Source organism: Euprymna scolopes, chromosome 35 (genome assembly GCF_053919585.1).
Source record: "Euprymna scolopes isolate OS-2025 chromosome 35, ASM5391958v1, whole genome shotgun sequence".
Taxonomy (NCBI): Eukaryota; Metazoa; Mollusca; class Cephalopoda; order Sepiida; family Sepiolidae; genus Euprymna; species Euprymna scolopes.
Window position 1 is genome coordinate 63,397,019 of NC_136516.1, and position 21,843 is coordinate 63,418,861.

The 21,843-nt window shown below is 35.0% G+C and overlaps 1 protein-coding gene across 14 annotated transcripts in view; it reads left to right on the forward strand.

The window, feature by feature from the left end:
- The window catches only part of LOC145259886 (signal transducer and activator of transcription 5B-like), a 347,875-nt gene that overhangs the window by 290,812 nt on the left and 35,220 nt on the right, over positions 1 to 21,843 (forward strand). For all 14 annotated transcript variants that reach the window (XM_080117775.1, XM_080117776.1, XM_080117774.1 and 11 more), the window contains one exon: positions 20,568 to 20,703. In XM_080117775.1, coding sequence (XP_079973901.1) covers positions 20,568 to 20,703 — 136 coding nt within the window. The remainder of the gene's footprint in view (positions 1 to 20,567; positions 20,704 to 21,843) is intronic.

Sequence of the window (21,843 nt, forward strand, 5' to 3'; positions counted from 1 at the left end):
GTCTTGTCTAAATCCGTATTGAGCGTCAGACAGAAGTTTAGAGGTTGTAAGGTGGTGGACTAGAATTTGATTAATTAAGGATTCAAATATTTTAGCGAAAGGAGGACGGAGGCTAATTGGGTGAAAATTTAATCAGTCAATTCTTTCACCAGAGTTTTTGTGAACTGGTACCACAGAAGCAGTTTTACAGCAGTCAGGAAAGCAAGATTCGTTAAGGCATTTGTTAAAGAGTTTAGAGAGAACTGGAGCAACCTCAGTGGAGCATTTGTTTAATAGCACAGCCAGAATGAGATCAGGTCCACATGCTTTTGAGGTGTCTAGGTTTTTTATAATATCATGTACTTGAGAAGGGATGATTTTCAGATCATCTTGTGTGGTTTCTGTCCGCCGAGGAAAATCAGGGAGGGAATGGTTTGCAGTGCTTGTGTCTGTCAGAGTCCTTACGACAAAGTAAAAGATAACCAGACATGTTAAAGGTGTTAGATGGGATGGAGGAGTACAAGTTAGTTTCATTTTGTGCTAAGATATCCGGGGAGTTTTCTAGGAGAAATGATTCAACATCAACTAAGTTAGCTTTATATTTATAAATGCAAGTCTCAAGGGAGAAGGCGAATCCTTGCGTTTGTGTCTGGTTTAAACGTTTTTCTTTTTTTTGGATTAAGCTGTCATTTCATTTTATTTCATAGTTTCAGATCTAGGGTGAGGTACTAGGCAAATGGATGTGCATAGCCACCACCATGCAATACAAGTAGACCATCAGCCAGCGCCTCATCTACAGGAATGTGGCCTCGGGAATGCCCACCATTGCACTACAAACATCCCGATACAACTGATGATAAAGAACCGCTCTAAGCGCTACCAAAGAGTTAGGGCTCCTGTACTGTCAGTCGGAAACAGCAACAGCAACTGTCAAACCGGTACCCTCAAACCTGTCCAACAGCAGTCCAATCATGTTAGCATATATGGTAAACAAGCACCCCTAAGGGAATGAGCCAAATGTGGAGGACGACATTCATTGCCCTAGTCAGGAAACAAAGCTAAGCACTGGACATCTCTAATGTGTCCCTGCGGCAGCACCTCTGCTCCTGGCTAATAAGCAAAGAAGAAGTATGGAAGCCGGGCAATAGGCGGAGCCGATCTACTCTTTAAGAAGTTTAGGTTTGCAAACCGGTGATTTGATCAAGTCACCACCAACTCTAGGGAGGTTGTGGTCAAGGACTGAGGAGGCCTCCGTCCCCCGTTTGGTGCCAAGATATATGAGGTCAATGGCACAGGTTTACAAATCAGAGTTTTCCTTCTAGATGATGATCTGACCAGATGTACACGTCCATCAGCACCAAAAGGGTTTAAATTGGAAAATGTGGTTATGTTTTGAAAGGAGGTATCTGAGTATGGGGTGTAGATTTAATGTTAATATCTACTAGGGTTAAGAAAAGATCAAATATTGTTTGTGGATTAGTGACTAATTGGAAATTATAGTATAAGGGTTAGGGTCTGTTTCGAAATGTGCTTTAAGTGTTAGTTTTCATGTAACTTTAGCAATAGAAATCTAGATGTTTAGTATTTATCGATTTTTAAAGGGTCAGCCTACTAAAGTTTAGAACTGGAAGCTAAACCCCCCTTTCAAAGGTACGTGCAAAGTATGAGATTTTATATCAGCTTGGGGAGAAGAGTAATTGTTTTTTTTGTCCAGTTGGAAGAGGAGAGATGACATACTTACAAGAATACAGCATTAATATACAATATAGATATACATTAATATACAATATAGATATATAGGGATTTGGGGAAGATTTAGGAGTATAAGAATTTTCAATGTTTATCATGCAAAACTGCCAAGCAGGTGTCTTGAAGGCAAAGTATTATCACTTTAAAACAGACATTTAGAAATAACATTTGAAAATAACATTTGTGCCAGTTATTTTAGTAACATGCATCAGTAACAATATACATGTGGCCAATATAGGCCTTATGTTTAAACATTTAGTCATAGAATGATAAATTATGATTACCAAAAAGTCGGAAGCAGTATAAGTAAATAAGAGTAAAAAAACAGGTTTGGTAAATAGCAATGACTTAATTGCTTCCTATAGCAATACACATGACCGGTAAAACGCTTTGGATAATCACAGATTTCAAGGGGTTTCTGCTAAAATAGTAATATTTTAAAAACCAAAGCACTTCAAGTCTTCAAAATACCACCGTTTTGTTCGGAAATGAATATACTTTCAAATGAATTAGTAAATAATAACATACATTATATATTTTTAGAGTTTTAAGCAAATAAAGTGATAAAAATGTGAACATCATAAAACAGCATTTTTGGTAAGATTTTGTAATGACCCCCCCCCCCACACACACACACTGATTTCTAAACATTTGTACCATGTTTCTGTTTAATGAAATTTGCAAATTAACCAAAAGAGATGTCATTTTTAATAATTTGGAGTGTCCGAAATTTATTTGACCACTCGTTTTTTTTTGTTGTGTTAAAAAAAGATTTGAAAATGATCAGTATTGAAAATTTTGAACAAGATTTTCTTCGGACACTCACTATTAAATAAAACAATCTTTTTACTATGTTTATTCGTTAAAAAGATGATTGGACAGTGTTTTCTCCAGTGGTGCGTAGCAATTTAAAAACATAATATCCGAAAAATCGTTATGAATTTGAATCAAGACTTTTGTAGTATTAATGATAGTAGCAGCAGCAGCGATAACATGGCATAAACAGACGTTTTGTTTTTGTTATTTTTATTCCAAATCGATTTTTTTTTTAATTGAAAATTTGGTTATAAAAAAAATTTTCTTACATTTTTAGTTAGAGCTATTTTGTCATCAACCATTCAAATATTTTTAAAAATTGGGTAGTAGTAAATTTTAAAAACAAGCGAAAATGTGAAATATGATTGTTTTGGTTCATGTGTACGAACAGTAACACACTCCTAATTTTCGTCCCTTAAAAAATGTTTTCAGTGAATTATTATTGAATTGAAACTAATCTACCCGATTATTAAAAAAAAATAAAAAAAATAAACAATATTTAAATAGTTGTAGGAGGTCCTCAGTTAAAAAATAAAAACTGTAGGAAAAAACATGAAATGTAATTAAAAATCAAAATAACATTTAATTTAAAATTTTTAACAATTTGTCAGCTTTAGCAAAAACTTGTTTCTATTTTTATATTTAAATAGAATTTAAATACTTGATATTTTTCCAAGCATCATGTTTTCTGTTAGAGGGACGTCACTTTTTAAATAACATTTATTTTTGTCTGTTTGTCATAATTCTTTTAAAGTTTCACAATGGGTATCAAACACCCTCTTAAAAAAAACAAAAAAACTTGCTTAATTTTATGTCTAATCCTAGGTATGAGTGGCAAGCCTCCTCCTAAAACCTTTAGCCTTAACAATAACGCTAAGTACAAGTGGCAGAGCTCTCCACTAAACAAACTTCCTCTGTAAGCTCATATAAGCGTTAAAAATCAAAAGCATAAAAAACGTTTAAAGAAAGTGCACATGATTAATCTCCCATAAAAAAATAAATTGGTCAACTGTCCTAAAATGCTAGAATTGTCTTGAAATGGTGAATTATTTTACATTTATGTGAAACCAACCCCCACTCTAAATTCTAAAATTGTTTTTGTTTTGTTTCTATCAAGTCTTCAGGATGTTCACACATAATTTTCTTTCTTTGGAGTTTCATTAACCCAAAGTCAGAGTGGCAACCTCCCCACCTTCTCATAATTGCACAAAGACCCTCTTAAAACCATGCATAATCGCCTTTTAGAAAACAAACAAGCAAACAAAAAAAAACACCCAGGATTTATCTAACATAGGAAAAAGGGGGATGGGGTAACTGCCCTAAAATGCTCGAATGATTCAAAATGGGAAATCATTTTACATAAAATTCTAAAATAATTTTTTTTTATCTTTTATTAAAGTTTTTCAAGTTGTTCACATGCAATTGTCTATAAAGGTAGAATCACATATTTTGGAGAGGTGGTCAGATGGGGGAGGGGTAGCAGAAGGTATTAATCTACAATAATACCAAAGAAATATTGCAATATATTCATTTTTAACCAATCCTAGATTTCGATTTCAGTTTTTGGCCCATAAAATGCATTACAACTAAACTTTGAGTTCTCTAACTTCTTTTCTTTTAATGAATACATGGCATTTTTAAGCTATCGCAGCATATTTACATGCATTTACTGCAGATTATTTGGAAAACATTCATTTCTGGAGATTTTCAGTAGCATATTCAGATTCCTTGCACAAAAATACATTGGTCTATGTGTAGACATATGGTCTTAAAGAGGGGAAAATATCCAAACACGCAGGGCATAAAAATAGTCATAACTTCCTTGATTTTAATTGGATTTTAAAAATTTAAAAAGATTCTTTCTTAGCTTATCAGGCTCTTTCTATATATACCAATATTGAAATATTTTAAGGCATTTAAATTTTTTCATGTGTATTGCTACTTCCTAAGCAGTGGTTTGCACAATTTAGCAGTTTTTGTATGGTTTTGCTTTTATTTTTGGAGATATATTTTGTACTGTACTGTAATGCTTCTATTTTATCAAAATATTTTGGTCTGTGAGATTACTGCAAATTCTATCTGGACAGCTGTTTTCGTTTTGATTGTGACATCACACAGGATCAATGAAAATTCTGTCTTTGAGTAGGATTGCTATGGATTACATTGGAGTACAGTCGGATTGTAATCTGATAGTCATCCAGTTCCTGAATCTACTAGAATTTGACAATTGGATCAGTCCTGGATCGATCCAGAATTACAATCTTACCCCCCCCCAAAAAAAAAAAAACGGGCATAAATCAATAAGAAGCAACCCATGGAACTATAGCCCTTTATAGCTTTTCCTTCGTTTTTTTTTTTTTATATAGGAGTCACCACTTATCAAGGCACGGAGGTCACTTGAGGATAAAGGTTAATGAGTGTACAGGAGTCAATGGAACAATATTGTAGAAATCGTTAATAGTGGAAATTTTGTAAATTGGATTATTTAAGGGGAACGGTTCATCAAGAATTTGTTTATGTTGGACTTGAATATTAGCAAATTGTAGTGAGCTGGAAAGTAGGCAAACTGAAGAGTTTCACAGGTATGCAGGTCTTCATGGAATCTACGTTTAGGTTTAGGCGCAGATAAAGATTGGGTGAAATTATTGATAGTGTTTTCAGCTAGACGAGTGTTTTTCGTAAGTTTGACGAGGGTGTGTGTTTAGATTAGAGATCAAACAAGCATCTGCCATGAAAATGGCGATAAAGCAGAGACATGCTCACAGTGTCTCTTCAATGGGAAAGAAGTTGCAGGGAAAAGAAAAGGACATCCCCTACTAGGCTACAAAGTTTATTTTGAACTCTGTCAAGGTAGGATAAGACTTTCTACAAGCTCCTGGCCAGATGTGGCAATATTACTCCATCTGTGGATGTACCTGGTTCTTATATAGGTAGAGAATTACATCAGTAGTGAGATATCTACCATTTTTCCAGTGACCTTGGCAACGGATTTGATGTACGTGTTCCATCTCAGATCAAGTGTAAAGGTCAAGCCCAGAAGCTTGTCAAAACAGGACATTTACGGCCTTTGATGTGTTGCCATAGATGGTACTTCCATCAGCATAAATGTCTATGAATAATCTTAGGATGTGATTTGGGAGATCATTGATGTAGATCAGGAAGAGAGTTGGGCTCAGGGTGGGCCTTTGAGGGCCTCTGGAATTAATACTGTGAGCTTCTTATTTCTGCCCATCAACTACTACTCTTATGAACCTATTGGAGAGAAATGATTTAATAATTGAGAAAACTTTCCAGCTATACTGTAGCTGGAGATCTTGTTAAGTAGGCCTTTATGCAATTGCCCTACTACTTCTCCATTCAACGTGGATTCCAATAACTTACTCATGGCACACAGGAGACTTATTGGTCTGTAGTGAGAGGAATATGCCCGATCACCTGAATTCTTAAATACAGGGCATACTGATGAGGTTTTCCAAGGTGTAAGGAAGCAATTCTCCTTTAGGCAACGTTTAAACAGCCTTGTAAGTAGGGGAACTAGTTGAAGTTTTTTCAGCACTATAATTGGAATGCCATCAGGGCCAGTTACTTTACTGGAATCAAGGTTTTTGATTAGCTTGGCAACATCACACACAGATATTTGTATGTTGCTGATATAATGGACTGATCCAACACCCCTAAAATGAATGGACTGTTACGTCTATAAAAAGACAAGCAAACTCTCCTCACGTAGGAGACAGAATTTAGTACTAAGCTGTCAATGGACACTTAGAAATGTGTGTACCCTTTACCTAAATAAACCCTTTCTGTACAACCCCAGTAATGACTTGTTATTCATATAATCTACAATATAACAACTGGCGACGAAGAATTCGAACGAAACTCACTAAAAAACAAAGCGAAGGAATAAGCACACAAGAAGATTAACGAGTAGAAAACAAAAGAAATCCAAAGAAGGAAGAAGAAAAAAAAAAGGAACTTCGACAGAGCCAACATTTAAAAAGTAAGTGTTTCAGTCAGTTACAGTCCTAAAAAAAAAAAAAAAAGAAATTGACATTTTGAAGCGAATATTTTTTTGAAAAGAATATTTAAAAAAAAAAAAAAAAGTGTCCATTTCAAGTTTTATTCGGCTGGAAGTATTTTTTTTTTCTTCTCTTCGGAAGGACATTGTGCTTTTAGTTCATTGAATTTATAGGACATATGAGTTAATCTTTTGTTTAATTGTGTGGTTTTGTAAAAAAAAAAAAAAAAAAAAAATTTTAACATGGAGCAATTAGCGGAATTCACTAGAACTATGCAATCGGCATTGTTTGCGCAACAAAAGCAAATGGAATTACTTCAGCAACAGCAGTTGAAGCAAAGCGAAATACTACAGAGTATTTTAACGCAGCAGAAAGACTGTCGTTTCACTCCTGAAGGAATAGCAAATTCTTTATCCGAATTTGTATACGAGCCGACAAATGGGTTAACTTTTCCGGCATATTTTCGGAGATACGAAAATATTTTTGCTAAGAGATGTCAGTCTTGGACAGACGAAGAGAAGATTATCCTTGTTCTGCAAAAACTTGGTTCTCAGGAAAATACAAAGTATACGAATTTTATCCTGCCAAAGAAACCTGAAGAGATTTCTTTTAGTGAAACAATAAAAATATTGTCAAACATTTTCAGTGAACGAGATAGTCTATTCTATACACGTTATAAATGTTTAAATATCACGAAGCAGGAGGACGGAGATTTTATTACTTATGCAGGGAAAGTGAATGCTCATTGTGAATCCTTTAAATTAAAAGACCTCAAAGAGGATATGTTTAAAAGTCTAATCTTTGTGCAAGGTTTAACAGCCTCTAAAGATAAGGATATTCGTTCAAGGATATTATCCATTATGAACCAAGACACAGAAATAATGTTACAAAAAGTTACGGAAGAGTGTCAGAAACTGCTAAATTTAAAGCAGGACAATACAAGCATCGAAGGAAAAAATTTTGAAGAAAAAAATATGGAAAAAAAATGGAAAGGGTGATGAAATGTGCACACGAAAAATCCTGTAAGACATGTGGGGGAAAAAACCACTTCACTAAAGATTGTTACTTTAAATACAAAATATGTAACAAATGTAATAAAAAAGGCCATAAATCAACGGTATGCAGGAAAGGAAAATACCGAAAAGTAGAAATAAAGACCATTGGTTCTAAAAATGAGTCTAGGTGTGATAAAAGAAAATATATTAAAATTAAAATTAATGGCTGTAATGTGAACTGTCTTCTAGATACGGGAAGCGACATAAGTATAATTGACGAAGTAACTTGGAAGAAAATTGGGTTTCCAAAGTTACAAAATGCAAAAAAAATTGCCAGAAGTGTGTCTGGAAATAAACTAAAATTTAAGGGTGAATTTTTTTACCAATGTGTTTCTAAAGGAGAATGCTGTGAAAACCAAGTTATATGTCGTACCGGGGAAAAATTCTAATTTGTTCGGTATAGACTTAATGATTCTTTTTAATTTATGGGAAAAACCCATAAGCTCATTTTGCAATAAAGTAAGTCTGACGGGTTTAGAAAAGTCTAAACTACCAGGAAAATTTATTGACGAATTAAAAAAAGATTTTAAAGAGGTATTCTCTGAAGGTTTGGGTTGCTGCACGAAAACGGAGGTGAAATTTGAACTAAAGGACGAAGCTAAACCAGTTTTCAAACCCAAAACAAAGGTTCCATATTCAGCATTAGAAACTATAGAGAAAGAATTAAAGAGACTTGAAGATATTGGAGTAATAGAAAAAGTGGACTACTCTGAATGGGCTTCACCCACGGTTTACGTTAAGAAGAAAAATAATAAAATCAGGGTATGCGCGGACTTTTCGACAGGTCTAAATGATTGTCTCAAGGAGCATAACTACCCGCTTCCTACCCCAGAGGAAATTTTTTCGAAGTTAAGCGGAGGAAAATTTTTTACAAAAATTGATTTGTCTGAAGCGTATTGGCAAGTAAAAGTCCAGGAAGATTGTGCTAAGTACCTGACATTAAATACCCATAAAGGACTATTTTCACTAAAACGTTTGCCTTTTGGGTTAAAAGTAGCCCCAAATTTGTTCCAGCAAATTATGGATACAATGCTAGCAGGTTTGGATTTTGCTATGGCTTATCTAGATGACATGCTTATAAGAAGTAAAAATGTGGAAGAGCATAAAATCCACATTGGCAAAGTATTCGAGAGAATATCAAACTATGGATTGAAAGTGGCTCTCGAAAAATGTAATTTTGGGATGGACAAAATTGAATATTTGGGACAAGTGATTGATCGAAATGGTAGAAAACCTAATCCTAATAGGACTGAAGCAATCAAAAACATGCCTAGACCAGAAAATATAGTGCAGCTACAGTCATTTTTGGGACTAGCAAATTATTATAATTCTTATATCCCAAAGATGCATGAACTAAGAGCACCTTTAAACGAATTATTGAAAAAGAATAAAAAATGCCTCTGGACAAAAGAATGTGATGAAGCATTCCTAAAGATTAAAAAATGTCTGTTATCGGATTTAGCACTAGCTCACTACGATCCTAATAAAGAATTAATTGTAGCAGCAGATGCGAGCGAATACAGTTTAGGTGCTGTGCTACTACACAGACTCAAAGATGGATCGACTAAACCAATTATTCATGCCTCAAGGGTTTTGCTACCCGCAGAAAAAAATTATAGTCAGATAGAAAAAGAAGGTCTGGCAATTGTATACACCATGAGGAAATTTCATAGGTTCATCCATGGAAGATTTTTTATCTTGGAAACGGACCACAAACCTTTGTTATCGATTTTTGGTTCCAAAAAAGGAGTTCCTACTCATACGGCTAATAGGTTACAAAGATGGAGCATGATTCTGTTAAACTACAATTTTAAAATGAAACACCTAGCATCCAGCAAAATTGCACACGCAGATGGTTTGTCCAGGTTGATCCCAAATAAAACTGAATTACTTGAAGAAACTGTTATAGCTGCACTAAAAGAAGAAAATGAACTAACAGATATATTAATAAATACTGTTAGGGAACTTCCGGTAACACTTGAGGAAATAAAGAAAGCAGCAAGAACAGATGAATACATTAACAAGAAAAAAAAAAAAATGGGACAAAAAGAAAAGAAAAGGAAAGGATTAACCGTTTTTCCATTTTCAAAGTCCGATGAAACTCTAATGTACGCAGATAGAGTGGTAATACCTCAAGTATTACAGAAGAGAATTTTAAAAGAATTCCACATGGGACATCCTGGAATCTCCAGAATGAAAGCACTAATGAGAGCATATACGTACTGGCCTGGAATGGATCAGGACATAGAAAAAATGATAAAATTATGTAAGGGTTGCCAACTAGCAGCAAAAGCGCCGCCCATTAAGACGCAACCTTGGCCTAAAACAGATATACCATGGACGCGGATCCATATAGATTACGCAGGACCTCTAAAAGGATATTATTACCTGGTAATAGTAGATAGCATGTCGAAATGGCCAGAAATTTTTAAATTCAAACATCCTATAGCGGCAAACACAATAAAGGCGTTGGACGAGGTATTTAGGCGTTTTGGCGTACCAAAAACAATTGTTAGTGATAATGGCACCATGTTCAAAGGTCAAGAATTTAAGATCTACTGTGAGTCACTGGCCATAGAGCATGTCACAACACCAACTTATAGCCCTCGATCTAACGAACAAGCTGAAAGATTTGTCGATACGTTTAAACGAGCGTTAAAAAAGAACGATAACATCGACACGGAAGAAAGAGTCTTCAGAAATTTTTAGCAGTGTACAGGATAACACCTAATCCGAATACAAATGCAAATTTATCCCCAGCGGAAATAATGTTTGCCAGAAAAGTGCGCTCTGTGTTCGACCGGTTAATTCCGAGTAAAAAAGTAAAAAAAAGTGTAAAAGATAATGGACGATACAAGATATACAAGGACGGGGATAAAGTTTTTTTCAACAATTATCGGGCAGGGAAGAGTTTTTGGGAAGAAGGCATAATCTCAAAAAGAATTGGAAGAATGGTCTACATTATAAAAGGTCAGACATTTTCCCACAAAAAACATATAAACCAACTCAGACCCCGATATATTGAAATAGTTAAAAACAATGAAGTACCGATGGAAGTACTGTATGACAGTTTTCACATAGAGCCTCCAAAAAAGGAAGTACCAGTAACTGAAAATACAAGTCACTCTCCAAAATCCAAAAATTCGCAAACGCAAATTTTAAGGAGAAGTGAAAGAAAAAGAAAAAGAACTGAATTTTTTGGACAAAGTCAAAAAAGAAAAAAATGGTGAAGCAAAATTCTAGGGAAGAATTTAGCTTGGGAGGAAGGTGATATAATGGACTGATCCAACACCCCTAAAATGAATGGACTGTTACGTCTATAAAAAGACAAGCAAACTCTCCTCACGTAGGAGACAGAATTTAGTACTAAGCTGTCAATGGACGCTTAGAAATGTGTGTACCCTTTACCTAAATAAATCATTCTGATATAAGAAAAAATACTGGGGATTGACGCCCATGGTCGCATAGGGTATAATTAGTTGCAAAGTTCTTGACAAAGAGTTTGGCTTTGTCTAATGCTGACGAGATTACCTCAGATCCATTGATGATGTTTGGGATTGAGCACATACTTCTGTTCAGGATCCTGTTTGCTATTTGCCAAAACTGGTGGGAACCAAGCCGCTGCTCAACTACTTTGGACTTGATGGACTGAGCATACAACTCTCTCGCATTCTTTATTACTTTTTTACGGTGATTGCTGGCAGTCCTAGAATTGGCTTCAGTCTCAGTACAGCTTCCTGTTTTTCCTGTGATCCTCTTTCCATAAAGGCAATACTATCTTTTTAAAAATTTCTTCTCTGTATAATATGTCTTTACTCCCCTCTTCTGATGAGAAGCGTTTGGCTTCAAAATGCCATGGCCTAAAGGGGTTTCCCTATCCCGAAATATTGTAGTCCCTTTTGAACTGATGCATAATAAAATTTAATTGTAAATTTTTTATCCTTTTGTTATTTTAACTTATTCTATAAAATTAGTTCATATTTTTAAATGTATTTAGATTGCATTTCTAACCACATTTCCGAACGTCCATTCTTATCTGAATTGATGTTAACTGGCGAGTCTGCTCCCCATATTATACAATAAAATACGATAATCAAATTTTGTAAGGGGGACTTGCATTAAAAAAAAAGCTTTAAATCTATTTAAAATTTTAACCATCCCTTAATCTGCATTTAAAATCGCCTTTATTGTGTTTGCCGCTATAGGATGCTTGAATTTAAAAATTTCTGGCCATTTCGACATGCTATCTACTATTACCAGGTAATATCCTTTTAGAGGTCCTGCGTAATCTATATGGATCCGCGTCCATGGTATATCTGTTTTAGGCCAAGGTTGCGTCTTAATGGGCGACGCTTTTGCTGCTAGTTGGCAACCCTTACTACTTATTACTAAAAAATTAATTTATTTTATTGTATTATTTTATTTCCATTTCTATTTTCTGTGCTATCTACATGCTTGAAACTATTTTCCCAGATTTTTCTCGCATGCCATTTCTTTGTAATATATTAGTAATAGTTAGCAACATATGTATATACATATGCAATAGAAAAATTGGAAATACTCATCTCTTTTCTAGCATTCATCACCTTTGGTAAATGAGTTTGTAAGTGTTAAATTATTAATACAGAAATCGAAAATTATACCGTTTCAATTAAATAAAAGAAGGAAGTATTAAAATCAAAGCACACATTTGGCTCTCCATCTCTCTTACTGCTCTCAAATAAATGCTAATCTTTGCACCTCAATTCATTCCACGTGGAGACACTGTTCTTTTAGCTAGACCAACATGGGTTGCTCGAAGAACACCAAGTTAAGTGCATCTATCTATCCATGTGGTGTGTAACCTCTTTATGTAGATCTAGTCCGACCATTCTTTTGTTTTCTTTGCTTTGTATTCCCTTACATATTCAAGTAATTATTAATATCCTATTCATTTATTTAAAAACAAATTAGTTGCTAGAGCATATTGATTCTCTCACAGTGCTTGAAAGATACAATTTCTTGTAAATGTAAGAGGGGAATCTATCTCTAATCCTACCATTATTTATGTAGAATAGAGAAAAAATATCTTCATTCATGCGGGGGCACAAAAATACTTGGTGTAGAACCAGGCACATGGTTACCCCTCTCGGTGTGATGGACCCGTTGATCTAGTCAGATTATCCATCTAAGAGAAAGAAAACTGATGATAAAACTGGTGGAGGGAGCCCTCCTCAGTCATGGTCGACAAACTTGCTGGAGCTGGTGACTCAAACAAATTCCTAGTTTGCTAACCTAACTTGCTTAAGGAGTAGATAGGCTTTGCCTATCGCCAATTTTCACACTTTTTTTTTTGTTTATTAGCCAGACCAGAGGTACAAGACCAAGGACTCACCAGAGCCACCTTGTGCTTGGTCTTGTTTTCTGACTAGAACATTGAATGCTGTTCCCCTATTCCCTATTTTAAATTTCACTTTTTCTCTCAGAAACTGAGAAAATTGGGTTTGAATCAGGTGACCAGGCTTTTATGTGCTTTCGACTAACATTTCATCACCGCGTTAGTTACTTATATTTTCTCTACTGTTTTTCCTCAAGTCAGGATTGTACCCTAACCGGTCATGTATCTGATAGTATAGCTGCAGAACTCTCCTTAGAGAGTAACGCCCAAATACATGTGTTTGGTGACTTTAATGTCAACCATAAAAATTGGTTTGGTTTCTCAGGTTACACCAATGCAGTTGGATACTTTACTTATACAAATTCTCTATAGCCCATTCCCTCACAGAGACAGTAATGTTTCCAACTCGCCTACCAGATCGTGAACCTCAGCAGGCTTCACTTCTAGACCTATTCTTCACCACAGTACCTGAGGATTGTGTGACTAATGTCCACAGTCCACTTGGAAACGCAGACCACCTAGTGGTATCAGTAGGCATCACATTTAAATCCCAAACTCAAGATGAGAAACCATTGCTCAAAAGAACAGGGCTGATTAGGAAGCTAATAGAGAACACATCCAAAATGTCCGATGAACTGATATCTTCTTGCTTCCTGCTGAACAGTTTGTCAATGAGACATCTGAATTGTGTGAAGCCATGGCTACTGATAGTAAAGAAGACCAATGCACATGACAGCGCAACATCACTTCCTGATTAACTTGTCGGTATAGACAGCTTCCGGTATTCAACCACATGGTCACGCTAACAGGCAAAAAAATATGGCTACCAATTATCCATGACTACCAATATGTGTTACCGATTGTTCATGTATGTTCTAAAGAGAAAGAACACTTCTCCATTTGGATAATAGTTATTATAATTTCACATTGGGATAATTTTAATCTAACAACATATAGTAAGTGAACTAGTTTTTTAACTTTTATTTCTATCAGTCGAATATTTCATTTAATTTTTTTTTTTTTACTGCAAAACAAACAATTTTTATGTAATATTTTTCAGTCCATTCTTTTACTAATAAATAAAACTTTTCACTGAGTATTTCCAAATATAGTTAGCATTTTTCACGGCAGTTTTTTTTTATGATCAGTGAATTTTCAATATTTTAGCACCGGGCTTGATTTATTTCTTTGAAATATATTTAAAACTTCAAGTTTTGTGTTTTTTCATCACATTTTAACTGTAAATGATTTACATGACGGATTTGTTTTACTATACACATAGATTCGAAAAAGTTGTCAAAAAACAAATATATAAAAAAATAAAATATATCGATAAACATTGTATGATTTTCAAAGCAATTGTATGTTTTAAAGTGAGTAAAACCACTAAAAACCTTTCCAGATAGGTAGAAGAGTAACGTATCTTGGCTGTGATAACATTTATTTGGTATATATTTGATTTTTGACTACTTTTTCGAATTTGTGTATACAAACCCCTAAAAACATATCCAGTTAGGTAGAAAAGTAATTTATCTTGCCTTTGATAATATTTATTTATTATATATTTGTTTTTTGATAACTTTTTTGAATCTATGTGTACAGTAATACAAACCCAAAATTTAATTTAACTTGGAAATAATATTTAAAATACACATGTGTACACTGCACAAGCACCCTTATTATTATCATAATAAAAACTAGTATAGATGACATCGACTGGCACCACTCCAACTAGTTGTGAAGGGTCAGGGAGGATGGAAAGATTGAGGTGGGAGAGTACTAACCAAATCTCTACTGGAAGTGTGCAGTTCAAATCTGGTACCTTGAGGAGACATTTTGTCACCCAAACCCCAGGAAACACCAATGGCCGATGCCAACGAGAAATCAGTGACAACGGCTGTTGCAATAACATGCAATCATCTGCACAAGTGATCAAGAGGTGGAGAACACTGGAAATCTGGGGAGACTTGTTGTCACTTGGTCTCCAGGGAACACCACAGGTTATTGCCAGTGAGCAATCACTCATGATGGCCTGTGAGACAACTAATACGTGACACATTTTGATGAAAAACAATGGGAAAGAAATGGACATAGAAGAACAGAAAACCAAAACTTTAAATATAATTTCTGTATTTAAAGTAATAGTTCTTTAAATATTTCAACATATAATCTTGTGGGCAAAATCCAGCTTCCCAATAAGGGGTACTCTGGATAGGAACAAAAATAATCTCAGTCATGAAAGATTTCTCCGCCACTGACCAAGGACAGAAAAGGTAAAGTGTAGCATCAAAACAGATACTACACTGATCTTGTTCCGAAGGACAAAAAATATTTGTGTTTAATATTTGTTTAATTGTTTGTTTCCTAAATTCATAATTCAGTTTTATCAGTATTAAATTGTATATTGCTTTAAAATTACTTAATTTTACATAGATAATATTTATATTTTATATTGAATAAAGTTCAGTTTAACTATTAATCGAACTGTGTTCCTTTTTCTTGTTAAAAATGTTTTATTGCTCTTTTTCAAATGGCCCTCATATAGTACTGACAGTTTGACAAATCTTACCTACGTTGCCTGCAGACATTTTTCAGTTAACAGGCATTCTTTTTTCGGTGGCTGTGGCAAAGCAGGCATTAAAGCACATGTTCCCACACGGAAGTAATATAGCAAGCCCCACTCACCCCCATGGGTCACTGCAGATTGTGCCGCTGCTATTCACAAAGACAGCATACATTCCGCTGGTTTTTACGTCATAAGTCAAATACAAATTGGCAAAAATTCATAGATACTAGAAATCATTGTAAAAGAGAAATAACGACAGCCGAAAGAAAGTATGCTGAAATAATCAGGTAAACCATAGAATTCCAAAAGATAAGAACTCATGATTCCTGAAAAATCTATAATAGTGAATACAGGGCAATCAGTAATTCCTCCACTGAGCAACAACCAGAAGGTTGCATGCACCTCCAACTCCACCTTAGAGCCAACAAATAACTCCCTCCCAAATTTCCCTGTGTGAACTGAAGCCACATTAGATGATGTAAAAATCACCCCTTCTCATGTCCGTAATATCATAAAAAGAACTTAGACACCTCAAAGGCCTGATCTCATCCTTGCTATACTAATTAAGAAATGTTCAGCTAAGCTAGTTCCTATACTTTCCAAGCTCTACAATAAACACCCTGCTGAATCTTGCTTCCCTAATAGCTGGAAGATGGCCTCTGTAGTACCAGTGTACAGAAATTCTGGTGAAAGAACAGACCCTCTCAATTATCGCTCCATAAGTCTCTTCCCCCTCTTTGCTAAGATCTTTGAGACCTTAATTAATCAAGCAATAGTTCACCACCTCGCAAAAGCAAATATTCTCTGGCAATCAGTATGGATTCAGGTAATTTCATTCTACTGCAGATATTTTAACATTCTTCTCTGAACGCATTTACCATGTACTGGATAAGGCGGGCGAAGCCATAGCTGTAGCCCTTGATATATCCAAGGCCTTTGACAAAGTCTGAAACAAAGAGCTGCTAATGAAAATTAAATTGTATGATATAACTGGATGTATACTAAATATAATTAGATATATCTTAGACAATAGAAGCATACAGGTTGTCATTAACAGATACATTTAAGCAGCATAACATTAATGCGGGAGTGCATTAGGGGTCGATCCTTGGACCATTATTATTCCTGATATTTATAAACAACCTCCCTGATAATATTGTGTCCGAGATGGGTATATTTGCTGATGATAGAATGCTCTATAACATGCATGAGGGAAGAATGGATGTACATAAATGTAAGACAATGGCAGAATCATTAGAAAATGACCTCCATGACTTATGGAATGAGGCCGCAAATATAATTAGATCCACCTTAGAAACATACAGGTTGTCATTGACGGACCTACATCCAAGCAGCATAACATTAATTGGTCGATCCTTGGACGATTATTATTCCTGATATTTATGAACAACCTCCCTGATAATATTGTGTCCGATATGGGTATATTTGTTGATGATAGAATGCTTATAGAGCATTCTATCATCAACAAATATACCCATATCGGACACAATATGAGGAAGAGGGAATGCATGAGGGAAGAATGGATGTACATAAATGTAAGACAATGGCAGAATCATTGGAAAATGACCTCCATGACTTATGGAATGAGGCTGCAAATAGATGGTAACATTTAATGCTAGTAAAACTAAGCTGCTCTCCTTTAATAATTACAAGACGCCTCTCAAACTGCCTGTATTGATGACAAATAACACCCTGGCTGAGAATTTTACCTTCAAACTCCTTGGCCTAACATTTGCAGGCAATATAAACTGGAACAAATACATAGAGGACTGCTGCAAAGAAGGTGGGTTCCCTCTATCAAGCTAGAAGACTATTTACACCTGAGAGTCTCCTGTACCTCTATAAGGCCACCATTCGCCCATGCCTGGAGTATTGTTGTCACATGTGGGTTGATACATCTATAACTAGCCTCTCCCTCTTGGATAGGGTCCAAAAAAGAGTTGTCAATCTAATTGGTGCCACTTTATCAACTAAGCTCCAGCCCCTGTCTCATCACTGTAATGTTGCATTTCTGTGCCTGTTTTACAAATATTTTAATGGAATGTGTTCTGATGAACTTGTTGCACCTGTGCCCCCTCACCATACATATCCCCGACAAACCCGCTTAGCAATAAGCTCTCACTCCTTCACTGTTAAGGTCCCTAGATGCCAGAAAGCTTTCTATTCTGATAGTTTCTTCCCTGATCGTACTGATATGTAAAAGTTAAAATGTTACATAAACCAACATCTTGTTAATCTTTCCTAGACATCGTCCAAAATAGTAGCCTTTTACATCCAAGTGGTGATATGCCTTGTTGAGGGTGAGTAAAAGAAAAAAATAAATAAATAAATAAAGCTGGTATAGTGTGTATTTAAAAAAAATTTTTTATTACATTTTTACCTCAAACAAGGCACATTGCCACTTTAGTGTAGGGGGCTACTATCAGGGGCAACAACTACTGGGGTACTATGTTCGGATTTGGGCAGCAGATGTCGGTTCATGCTACACTTGAACTTCTGCATGTCAGTACAGTTGGGGAGCAGGGACCTGGAATGGAATTCCAGAGTCTAGCGATTCTGGGGAAGAAACTACTGGAGTAGAAAGATCTTTTACATCTAGGGATCTCCACAGTGTGGGGGTGGGATTTAGCAACCTGTCAGGTTTGTTGAAGGTGTTTATGTCGTGGGGGCACAAGTGCCTGCAGTTCGTCAGAGCATTCACCATTAAAATACGTGTAGAACAGGCAGAGGGATGCAACATTTTGTCGATGGTTCAGGGCCTATCAGATTGACACCTCTCTTTTGAACCTTGTCAAGGAGCGAGAGACTAGTAGCAGATGCACCAGCCCAAATATGACAGCAATACTCCCTACATGGGTGAATTATAGAGGTACAGGATACTTCTGAGTGTTAGTAGTTTTCTAGCATGGTAGAGAGAGCCCACCTTCCTTGTAGCGGTCCTGGCAACGCTTTCAATGTAATTGTTCCAACTCATGTTTCCTGTGAACGTTAGGCCAAGGAGTTTGAAAGATGTACTCTCAGATAAAGAGTCGTTGGCCATTGCTATAGATGGTAGAGAAGGTTACTTGTAATTATTGAATGAAACTAGTTTAGTCTTGGCGGCATTGAACGTGAACATCCATTTTTGTCCCCATTCCACTACAGATTGGAGGTCATCCTCTAGTGTTTCTGCCATATCTTTAGATATGTGTTCATTTGTTTTCCTGTCATGCCTGCTATAGAGTGTAGTGTCATCAGCATATATACCCATCTCAGAGGCAATTTTGTCGGGGAGGTCATTTATGAATATCAGGAACAATAGAGGTCGAAGGATAGACTCTTGGGGCCCTCCCGCATTTATATCATATTGTTTAGATGTACGACCGTCGAGGACAACCTGGATTTTTCTTTTATCTAAGAAGGATTTAATTATGTTAAGTATTTGTCCAGTGATACCGTATGATCTAATTTTCCTGAGGAGACCCTCATGCTATACCCTGTCAAAAACCTTAGATATATCTAGAGCTACCGCTCTACCCTCCCCCGCTTTGTCCAGTGAATTGTATATGTGAGTATATTTATTATACATGTGAATGCTAAATGTCAAAAATGGTATACATGAAAATTGATTATAAAATGCATGCTGAATAGATGTGGGAGACGGGTATATTGGTCTGCAGAATAGATTTCCACATAGGAGTCAAGAGTTGAAGTCGCAGATATCAAAGGAGTCGGAGTTGGCATCCTAGGAATTCTAGGAGTCAGAGTCAAACTTTTACCATCCAACTCTACACGCCTGTTTGTATGTGGGCTTCATTAAATGAATCAAATCTTTCTTTCAGCAGGGTTTGGTTGCTGTTGGCCAGCCATATAACAATACCTAACGAATAAAACAATCAAAATATCTGATATTTCCCTAAAACCTCTGGCCTTGATGGAGGGGAGACTAAAACTTACTTCTATGGTGTCAAATGGTCTGAAATGATATTTCTCATATGTTATATCTCCCCTGTTATAATTAAGTATAAAGTAAATTTCGCAGTGTATAAAAATTATTTAATACTGAACATATTCATAATTGTACCCTATTTCCAAAAGAAAGGGGAGATATAAGGTATAAGAAATATTTCAAATCGAGTCTTCCCTTGCTGTTATTTCAGATCATTTAAAACCATAGTAGTAAGTTTTAGTCTCCCCTCCATCAAGGCTAGAGGTTTGGAGGAAATATATTTATTAAATACAAAAAGTAACACCGTTTTCATGCTTCAAGAAACCTTTAAATCACTCTATATATATATATATCCAGGTAGAAAAATATTTAAAAATCAGGAATAATTGAATTACAACAAGGGTCGTTGATAGTGCTCAATCAAAGAGAGCAAATAATATTTTTTATTATTCTTTATTTAAATACAGTCAAATCTTGCTTCATCAGGCAAGAAAAATTAAAATACAAAAAATTAAAAAGGTTCCAGACCTTTTCAAATTTTTAGGAGAAAATATGCCATAACTGGCATGAAGCAAAGCTAAAGTTCTTATCTTTAAAAGATATTTATAATTGTACCTATTTCTAAAAGAGAGGAGATATAACATATGAGAAATATTTAGAATCAAGTCTCCCCTTGCTGTTATTTCAGATCATTTGAAACCATAGCAGCGCGTTTTTGTAACACAAACAATGTTGATTAAAAGAAAAAATTAATCAATAATTTCACTTTTTTCAAAGATATGTTATCTTTTCTACTACTTGGAAATAAAAGCCTGATGTAGTTAAAAATGATGCATTTAAAAATGATGCAGTTAAAAATAATCTCAACACATGGTTTCATGAAGAGATAATCTCATCTTTTTAAACATTGTTGTATATTCAAATTATATTTAAGAATTTGAAAACCAAAGTAAACAACATGAATTTTTTATTGCTATTAATAACTTAACGATGTTCTTAATGAATTTTGTTTGACTATTTTGTAATCTCAACAACTGTTTTTCTTTTACATTTGCAGCTTCGGGTACGTTTCAAGGTTCCTGACGAAGTTCCTTGGGTACTTTGTGCTGAATTGTTAAGCTGTAAATTCAAAAACGACGTTGGCGTTTACTTAAAGGAGCAAGACTTGCAGTATTTAGCTACCAAATTATTTGGTTAGTATTTCGAAATGAATAAGTCTGTGACACATTTATCTAAAGATAACAAAAAACATTTGATGCTAAGGAGAAAGCTTTAAAAAATGGGCAATCTCTCATGTGTGGATTTAAATTCTCTGAAAATGATTAGTGACACTGTCTAATAGAATTAAATAATAATAGTGACACTGTCTAATAGAATTAAATAATAATAGTGACACTGTCTAATAGAATTAAATAATAATAGTGACACTGTCTAATAGAATTAAATAATAATAGTGACACTGTCTAATAGAATTAAATAATAATAGTGACACTGTCTAATAGAATTAAATAATAATAGTGACACTGTCTAATAGAATTAAATAATAATAGTGACACTGTCTAATAGAATTAAATAATAATAGTGACACTGTCTAATAGAATTAAATAATACTTGCATATTGTATTAGACGCAACTTTGTTGTCTGCAAATTTCAACTTGCAATTTATGGTTGCTTTAAAAAATTCATGAGAAGACACCCTATTTTAAAATTTAGAAACATTTCCGTGTCGAAGATGATGGTTTGAGCTTCATTGCCAATTCTTCAGCTGTACAAGTTTAAGACATACCAGAAGGAGCTCATCATAAAATTGGATTGGTTTTAATTTTTCAGGGTAGAATTTATAAATCATTTTTACACATTCTTTTATTCAGGGATTATTTATAAATTGAATATTTTGAGTCTGGCTACAGAGTTAGCTCATAAATTCTCAAAATCAGCTTTGAATGCACTTTGGATATTATCATTGTTTGAAGTCATTGTTTCAAAATTTAATTTATTTTGCCTATAAAATCAAATTTAAGAGAGATTTCAGAAACATTGGGAATTATTCTCCGATTTAGAAGAGCTTGTATTTCACTACTCCAACTATTTACCAAGGCAACAGGCCTACCTTCTCTCTAAGTGTTAAAGAAGTAGTCGATAATGGATGTAGTCTCACTTTGAACACTTCAATAACATTGGTAGCTTTCGAAGATTTTTTTTAAGTTCATCCCAAATAAGACACACTGCCACTGAATTGAACGTATCCTAAATCGGGAGTTGTGCAATGAGAAGCTTGTTCACATTACGTTTAAACTTCATATTGGTACAGCCAGGGAAACTGCGAGCAGGG